At 50.4% G+C, this 8,786-nt stretch overlaps 1 protein-coding gene across 13 annotated transcripts in view; it reads left to right on the plus strand.

The window, feature by feature from the left end:
- Nucleotides 1-8,786, plus strand: part of RASAL2 (RAS protein activator like 2) — a 168,135-nt gene that overhangs the window by 152,579 nt on the left and 6,770 nt on the right. For 9 of the 13 annotated variants that reach the window (XM_017737426.1, XM_017737425.1, XM_017737422.1 and 6 more), the window contains 5 exons: nt 235-1,096; nt 4,521-4,655; nt 5,756-5,958; nt 6,383-6,470; nt 8,369-8,399. In XM_017737426.1, coding sequence (XP_017592915.1) covers nt 235-1,096; nt 4,521-4,655; nt 5,756-5,958; nt 6,383-6,470; nt 8,369-8,399 — 1,319 coding nt within the window. The remainder of the gene's footprint in view (nt 1-234; nt 1,097-4,520; nt 4,656-5,755; nt 5,959-6,382; nt 6,471-8,368; nt 8,400-8,786) is intronic. The other 4 variants (XM_017737423.1, XM_017737420.1, XM_008636126.2 and 1 more) reach the window with 2 other exon arrangements.

The raw sequence follows: 8,786 nt of genomic DNA on the forward strand, positions 1-8,786 counted from the left end.
CTGTGAAAAAAAAAATAGATCAAGGACTTCTTGAATCAAACACGATCCTCCAAGATAAGTGGTAATTAAGGAAGAGTGTGTTCTGACTTGCACACAAAAAGCTCATAAAAGGAAGTCTGGCTCCTTGAAGCTTTCAGTGGGGGGAGGTTAAGTGAGGTAGAAAGACTTCTCTGGGACAGGTCTCTCGGGGTCTTGGCTGCTCAAAAATTAACCAAATTCCTTTCCACTCCACAGTGACATAAACAAGATGAAGTCTCCAACCCAGGAAAATGCAGATGGACATTTTAGGGGCAAGACTTTACTGCTGGCTCAGCAGGTATCCACCCAGAGCATGACTTGCTCAGAAAAGGATGAAAAGGTAAGTGTCCTGCCCAATGGACGTAGCATCTCTCTGATGGACCTGCAGGATCCTCACACAGCTCACAGTGACACTGCTTCCATGATGCACGACGTGCCTTTGCGCCTGGCGGGCAGCCAGCTCTCTGTCACCCAGATGGCCAACATCAAACAGCTGTGGGACACCCAGAGCACCCCCCAGAGCGCTCCTCAGGTCCGGAGGCCGCTGCACCCGGCGTGGAACCAACAAGGCAGCCTCCGGCCTCTCTCATTCCAGAACCCGGTTTACCAGCTCAACAACCCAAGCCCCGCCATGGCCAAGGCCTCCATGGACTCCAGCCCGGAGGACCTGAGCAGTGCCAGCTTCCGGAGCCGCAGCAACAGTGAGGACTTCAAGCCCAGCGGGCACAGCAACAGCAGCCTGGAGGACTCTGGCAAGCGCAGCTCGCAGAGCGAGGACTTGGCACGGCGCCCCGCGGGCCCGGACAAGCACGTGCCGGTGGTGCTGCCCCGCCAGAACAGCAGCAGCCAGGCGCAGATCCGCAAGATGGACCAGGCCGTGCTGGGCGCCAGGGCCAAAACGCTGCACGCCCTGGCGCACAACCCCTCCCTGCGCAGCACGGGCAGCGTGTCCGGCGCCTCGGGGGCCATGGGCATTGAGCCCATCCAGAACGGGCACCGCTCCCGGCACCAGTCCTCGTCCTCGAGGGAGAGCCCCGTCCCCAAGGTGCGGGCGATTCAGCGCCAGCAAACGCAGCAGGTAAGGAAATCCTTTCTCCAGGCCTCTGCTTTGTCGTTCAGCCCATTGCTTCTTGGCCTTCTGAGCTTTCTTGACCTTGAAGTCAAGCTGACTCAAAAGTAGCAGCACCTATGCCAGTGGCCAGTAGCAAGTGTAAGGAATAATCATGCTTGTCACCCTCACAAGCTTGGCAAGCCACTTTGTCTGTGCCACTGGGATGCTTTTGTACTAAACTTAAAAAAAAAGGATCTGTTTTCCATTTACTAAGGTAGCAGCAAACCCACTGAAAGAAACAGAACTGGAAAATTTCCCTGAATGCAAAGAAAGAAACCAGGAGCAGCTTTGTTCCAAACGGTAGTTCAGATCGCCACGTGAGCCTGCGTTTGCCCTGTGGTGCTAATTTAAAAGCAGAGCTACCTCAAAACAGGGAAATGAACGAAGATAAAACATCACAGAATAACTGCTGCCAAAATTACAAATAAGCACAGTTGCCTAAAGCGTGGAGAAATCCGTATTTCACCATGATGAAGCAATCTCTTGCTGGTCCTCAAATAAGTGCTGCTTTTCCATTAATCATCCCAAACAATGAATAATGCAATCTTTTTCTGGAAAGGAGTGCTTATATCTACCAACTCCTAATGCACTTTATCTGTTGTTCATAGGCAACTATAAATCAAGGTTTTCTTGTCAAAAAGCCAACATTCCTTTATCTTTTTTTAAAAAATAGTAATAATCCTGTTGTGATTTGCTGTGTATGAAAATATTTTCCTCAATTAGTTTAATTTTAAAGAGAAAGTGAGTATTTCAGTGCTTGGCACTACACTGAAGGTAGAAAATGTGATCTGCAGGTCAGAGGTTTTGCAGGGGGAAGGCTTTGGGCTGTGAGGTGAAGCTGGCAGAGCAACCTCTGCTCTGCCCAAGGTTTTCTTGGGGTTCCCTGACGGTGGAGCTTTCTCGGCAAACTCCTGAATGTAACAGGAAAACCTGGCTGGTGCCTGGGAACCCAGGAGCAGTCAGGGCTTCAGAACTATCAGAACTTCATTCTGATACCTAAAGTTCATTGAAGTACGAGACCAGAAACACTGAATCACAAACCAAAGCTTAGTATGCCAAGTTAGTAATACCCAAAGAAGTAATTGTTTGTTATTTGAAGTGTGTGTGTTTGTGTCCTCCTGCAGAGCGTGTTTTATACTGGGGCACAGGGGCATGGCTAGGTGAAGGGTGTTGATGGGATACAGCCAGGCCCTGTGTGGTACTGGGAGGACATTTTTAGGCCAGTAACAAGGATAACTGTGAAGGGGATGTGCATCCACTTGTTTTCCCAGTGTACTTTCTATACTAATTGTTTCCACTGGATTCATTAGAGTACTTGCTCCTGCTTAATTCAGTGAAATCAATTTGTTCTCTCCTTCCCCACACCCATGAACAACATCTTGGACGGTGCCAAATCGAGTGGCCAACATTTTTTTCGAGGCAAATTCCACTGCGTCCTTTTAATTGCAAATCTTGTTGTGGAATTCTGTTCTTATTTTAAAAAGAGAAAAAGAAAAGAGAAGTTGGGCATGTTCTTTCTGGGCATGTTCCTTCTAGGCATGTTTTGTGGGCGTTATAATTATTAGACTCTGTTCTCTACAAGTCCCATTTGTTTCTGAATATAGAGCTGGGCCCTTTGTTTGCTGGGAGAGGTCACTTTTTGCCTTCCATTTCCATTTAGGAGGTAGGTGGGAACAGAAATGCCAGTGTGTTCCTTTGGAAGAGAGGCAAAGAGGGGAATTAATACGTGATCCTAGCAGACGAATTCTTTTTCTGCCCTTTATGAGAGAATAACTTGTAACCCATCAGCATGTATGACTTGCCATCCGCTTGGTCTTTGACAGCTTTCAGAATCTGGCTGCTGGAAATACTCTGTCCTACGCTTGGCAGGTTGTTTGGCCAGGTTTGCTGCTGCTCAGCAGTCTGCTGCAGGGCTGGGGATGTACTTTACAGTCACCTTTCTGCTGTCTGAGTCCCCCACAGCTGCAGTGGATGGTGACAGTGCTCATCCCTCGCTGCTCCTGATCTCCCCAGCGGTTCACAGCCACGCACAGCCCATGGTCTCCCTTCCTCTGGCTGCCTGACAGCAAATGCCATCGAAGAAGTCGGAATTAAGGAGCTTTGCTAGGCTGCCACACTGCACCTAAGGGGCTAAAATTAGCGTTTTTGCTGTGAAAACTTCCTTCTAGGGAAAAGGCCTTTGCCTAAGTCCAGGGATCTTTGCCTAATTCCTATGCCTTTTCTTTGCCTAATTCCTATGCCTTTTCTTTGCCTTTACATTTTTGCTGAGTCTTCTTCCAGTGCTGGACTGTCCGTGGCTGCTCAGGACAGCTGAGCTGTGGGAGCAGATCCAGCACCAGCCAGCCCTGTCCTCCTGAGCAGGAGAAACACAGCAGGAGGGTGACATGATCCCTGAGTCCTAAAGAGCTGTTCCTCCCCCATGGAGAGCTCCTGGCTGAGACTGGGACTTCAGAGCCCTCAGCCAGGGAGCACAGCACGCTTGGGTGCACCACTGAGCCAGGCAGGGAGCTGAAGAGCTGCCTGGGCACAAAAAGAAGCTGCAGTTGGGGAGAAGTTGATCTTTTGCTTTTCTCAAAAACATAAGACAGTGTTGCTCTTTCAGGGGTAGTTATGCTAATTCCTGCGCTTATAAACTTGTCTTTGTCCATGAAAATTGCTTGGAATTTGTTTTCCCCAGAAAAGCCATGTTTTCCCCAGCCATGTGGAGAGCTTCTTGTTTCTTTTCTTGGCTCCCTTTTTGGACTCCCTTAAAGAGGAGAGAGAGAGCCTCCAAAGAGGTTGGACAGTTCTCCCAGTCAGCACAGCTGGCCCTGGCTTGGCAGAGGCGCTGCAATGGACCATCCCAACCTGGCAGGCACTGCCGTGATCATGTCACACCTCCCTGCCACACCCAGGTCCTGCCGTGCTGTCCGGGATCCAGGCTGGGCAGTCCCATGCTCCACTGTAGTCTGTGCCAGCCTGGCTGAGGAAGCTGCTCCCAAGTTCAGCTCCTCAGCACTCCAGGGAAACAGCCTGTCTCACCTGAGCAGCTGCGAGCAGAGCTTTGTCCCTGTTTGCTCTGTGCAAGACGTGGCAGGGTGAGAGAGCCTTGCTGACAGTGTGGCAAAGGGGAGAGGTGGATGTGAACGGGATTGGGAGACAAGAACTTTTTCAGAGAGAAGCTCACTTGGAGAGGAAGAAAAATTTCTAAAGTGCATTGGTTTTAGAGGGATTCAAGCAGGTGCTGTAGGTCCAAAGCCAAGGGAGGATGGAGTATCCCTGCAGGAGATGTTTTGGGGATCCTTTGAGGCTGACAGGTTCATGGGTCTATTTCTCCTCCAACTGAACTGGGTTTGAGAGCTGGTTTGTGTGCGGTTTCTCTGGAGAATGCTGACAGGCGTCTCTGCCCCAGGTGCAGTCACCAGTGGACTCGGCCACACTGTCCCCAGTGGAGAGGACAGCTGCCTGGGTGTTCAACAACGGGCAGTACGAGGATACAAAGAAGGACGTGACTCAGAACCTGGACGAAGTCAAGCACGCTGAGAAGGTAAATTTGATTCTCTGTGCAGCCAACTTGGGGGGTGCAACCGAGTCCTGTGCGCCCCACAGCGAGCTCAGAGGGGCTTTCAGGCCCTGCTGGCACAGCGTCACACATTCTCACACAGGTTATATTGGCCAGAGTGATCACTGACTCCATAAATAAAGTAAATCAGGATTGTTAACCTGGCTGAGCATAGCTTAGGACACGCACAGGGACTCTACGGAGGTGCAGCTCAGCCTTCATCAGTAGCAGCAGTCAGATTTTGTCTTGGGCTTCTCCTGAGGCAAATGCCTGTCACCCAGCTACTACAGCGTTTCTGAGCTGCACAGAAATCTTCATGGTCTGTTTTTAAAGTGTATGTTTTTTCAGGAGTAGATCCCATTTTTCCAAATACAGTTAGAGCCATATGTTGCTGTGGGGATGGAGTTGTTGTGTAAGAGGTTTGGTATTTTGAGAAGGCAGGGAGCGAGGAGGAGAACATTTAGTGGACAGAGAAGCAGAGACATGGGATTGTTAGGAAAGGTGAATGAACCCAAAACAAAGGAATATATTGAGATTCATGGCACTATTGCAGAAATGATTGCCCGCAGAGACTAGAAGAACAAAAGCTCAGCCAGGTAACCTGACAGGCTCTGGTATGCAGTGACTGGTTTGCTCTGACCTACCCAGCGGTTTCATGCCCTGATTGATTAGGTCCTGAAGAGTGAGTTATTTGGGTCCCGCACAGGTCTGGTTTGTACGTTTGGGCAGCCCAGGCCATTTCTGCAGTTGAGCACTGTTAGCAGCATCTGCCTGAGAACTGCTGGCGTCTGAAGTGAGGAGGGATGTTCCCAGTCAGGGCTGAGGAGCCATGTCAGAGCCCTCTGACTGCTTGAATTATGCTGCAGAGCAATACCCTGCAGCGTGGGAGCAGCTTTTGATGCCCAGTGGGAGCCCACGTGCTCCTTCTCTGTGGCTGCCCCCATGTTTGCTTCTCATTTCCTTTACTTCAGTCAGCTTATTTGTCATTTAAGAAAACCCCAACGCTCCCCTGAGGAGCAGCAGAGCGTTATAATGGTCCGATCTCTTCTTCTTCTCCTTTGCATCTGCCTCCCTCCTGCCCGCAGTACGAGCAGGAGATAGCCAAGCTGAAGGAGCGCCTGCGCGTGTCCAGCCGCCGGCTGGAGGAGTACGAGCGGCGGCTCCTGGTGCAGGAGCAGCAGATGCAGAAGCTGCTGCAGGACTACAAGTCTCGACTGGAGGACAGTGAGGACAGGCTGCGCCGGCAGCAGGAGGAGAAGGACAGCCAGATGAAAAGTATCATCAGCAGGTGAGGCTTTGGAAAGCTCTGGACTGGGTGGGTCCCCTGTGCCAGGTGTTCTCTTCATCCTTAGAGCTGAAGAAATGGGGATGCAGGTGTGGAAACTTGCCTGAGATTGTCAGGAGAGTGAAGGAAAGTATTTAGGAATTTTTAACTTAGGTCTCTGTTGTACTTACTATAGGCCTGGTTTTTTGTTTGCTTGGAACCTGAGACTAGCTTTTCAAAGTAGTTGCATTTTTGGCAATGTCCGTTCTGAGAATAACAAGGTTGGGCAGCTGGGAGTGTCAGATGGAGAGATAAGCTTTCCTGAGAGCAGCAGAATTCTTCTCTTGCAGAGCCAGGAGAAGCAGAGAAGTCAAACCAACAGGCCAGAGTACCTGAAACACTCGGAAATAGTATTATGTCCTAATTTGTCCCTCTCTTTGCTCATCAGACTCATGGCTGTTGAAGAGGAGCTGAAAAAGGATCACGCTGAGATGCAAGCAGTCATTGATGCAAAGCAGAAAATTATTGATGCACAGGTAGGTAAAGAGCTCGGGATCTCCCAGAACCAGTGTATAGAAGCTGGTTTTTGCCCCTCTCTCCTGCCCCAGCACTGTTCTCTATCTCCCAAGCTGTACCGGCCCGCGGTGTCACACGTGTCACTTATTGCCGCTGGGAGAGAAGTGGGGGCTTCAGTTAGTACTGTCTGACCTGGGCTTTAAGGCAGCCTGGCAACAAATCCCAGGATGGATCACTTCTCCAAAGCCTTTGTTGCTTCATGAGATCCCAGGGGAGTAAAGGAGTAGCAGTGCATTGTGTAGATGCTATTCCAAGTGTGGGCCTGGGACTGTGGGGAAGCTGTGCCTCAGCCCAGCGTCGTTTAGCTGCCGTGTGCATGCATCTGAGCTGTGCCAGCAACAGCATGGCTTTGGACAGTGGAGTCCAGGGAAGAGAATGCTGCAACAGAGCATTGTCCTGGGAATGTCACATGTGGCATTTCACCCCACTGGCCGGCCTGGCAGTCCTGGGGAAATGCCCATTTCCCACAAACCTGCAGCTCCCACCTCGGTCACCCGGGCAGCTGTGGGGAGGGGAACCCCGCGGGCAGTGCATGTGGGTCTATCCTGTGGGGTCATTCCAGCTTTTCCTCTGTGTCTGTGCTGATCCCAAAACAGAACCTGGGACTGGTTTGTATCTGCCTGCCGTGTTACATTTGTGGTATTTGCATTTGGAGGGTCTCTTTCCTGCTTCTGGGCTTTTCAGTAGTTCCAACTGGAAACTTTCCTTAATAATTTTTTCAGGAATAACCCAAGTTATGCCCTACACAAAGAGTGGTTGTGGGAGTCTCAGCTGAACATGGTTAAGGATGGCACTGGGGTATTAGAAATATTGGAACTCATGTGGAACTGCAGGGAAAACATAAAGCAGCAAAAAGCTGTGTTTTTTGGAGATAGGCACAGTCAGGTCATCTTGCTGTTACGGATGTGGAATGGCAGCTCATCCAGGCAGCAGCCTGGACTCTGAAATGGGTGGATGCATTTTTCATCTGCCTCAAGAAGGTGGAAGGGGCACTGATATGAAAAGCAATTTTTGCAGGGGAGAGATTGTGACTGAGTAAGAAACTTGCCTGTTAGCTGTGCGTGCCGGAGGCTCTCAGCCTTGGTGTTGGTTGTGGGATAGCAAGGTGGAGCAAGGATCAGTGTGATCCCAGTGTCACCAGCCGGCAGAGGGGACCACTGCTGACTTGTGAGACCTTCAAACCCTCAGGAGTGGAAGAGTGTAGTCCTTGATCACACTTCATCAAATGATGTAGCATTTATTACCTGCGGTGGAAACTGGTGGAAAAAACAGGAGCAAAGCAGCAGCTTGAATGATTTGACTCTTTTTCTTGGGCAAGCAAGGTCACTGGCAAACCTCAAGTGCTTCAGTCTCAGGCAGTGCATGGGGGAAGTGCTGTTGTCACTGTCCTTCCTCGAGTGCCTGAGCAGAGGAGGAACCTGATGAAAGATTCAGAACAGACTCACCAGGGGAGCCCAGGTGTCTGCTGGGTTCTGTAGAAATCCCTCGAAGTCATGCTTGGAAGATTCTATTTAGTCTGTGATCCCTTCGGTGGCTAGAAAAGGAAAGGTCTTTTTTCATGTGACATTTGTCGAGTGGGGCTGGAGCCCGGCTCGTGGCAGCCGCTGAAGAGTTAAAGGCTGCCAGGAGCAGCAGTGACCTGGGCTCCTGTGCTCACGGACATGGGCCCGGGATGGTGTGAGAGGGTGCAGTGCCCCGATGCACACAGCCACGAGCTGTTCTCCTGGCTCTGGAGCCTGGCTCTGGGCCTCTGAGCAGGGATAGGTCTGGCCAGACTCTCTCCTCGGAGTGGTGCAGCTGCAAAGAGAACTGGCCCAGTTGCTATTGCGAGTGACATCTCCGCTGTGTTAAATTACAGGTCATAAATGGGGATGAGATAATTCCAACAGGCAAGTAAACCAAATCAGTTCTCTAGCTGAGCAGTACCCAGTCCTGGCCCAGCACACTGACCTCCTACCCATTCCAGCTCCTCCTGCTCCCTGTGCCCTGAGCGTGTTAGAGATGTGCCTGGTAGATCCAATTCTCCTTTCAGTGAGAAGATGCCCCTACTCAGCAAGCTCATGCTTTTAAGATTGATTTTCCAAGTGTGGATTTCCAGCTGTTTTGCAGATTGGCTCAGTGAGTGCTCAGCAGTGCCCAAAAACACCCAGCCTTTCATTCTCAACTCTTTGGAAAGATGTTTTAGGAATTTTTCAGAAAATGTTTCAGAAGGAAAATTTTCATTTTAAATTATATGTTCTGGGTGAAATATAGTCGGAGGAGCAGGACCTTTGTCC

Source organism: Corvus brachyrhynchos, unplaced genomic scaffold (assembly GCF_000691975.1).
Source record: "Corvus brachyrhynchos isolate BGI_N302 unplaced genomic scaffold, ASM69197v1 scaffold466, whole genome shotgun sequence".
In the NCBI taxonomy this organism is placed as follows: domain Eukaryota; kingdom Metazoa; phylum Chordata; class Aves; order Passeriformes; family Corvidae; genus Corvus; species Corvus brachyrhynchos.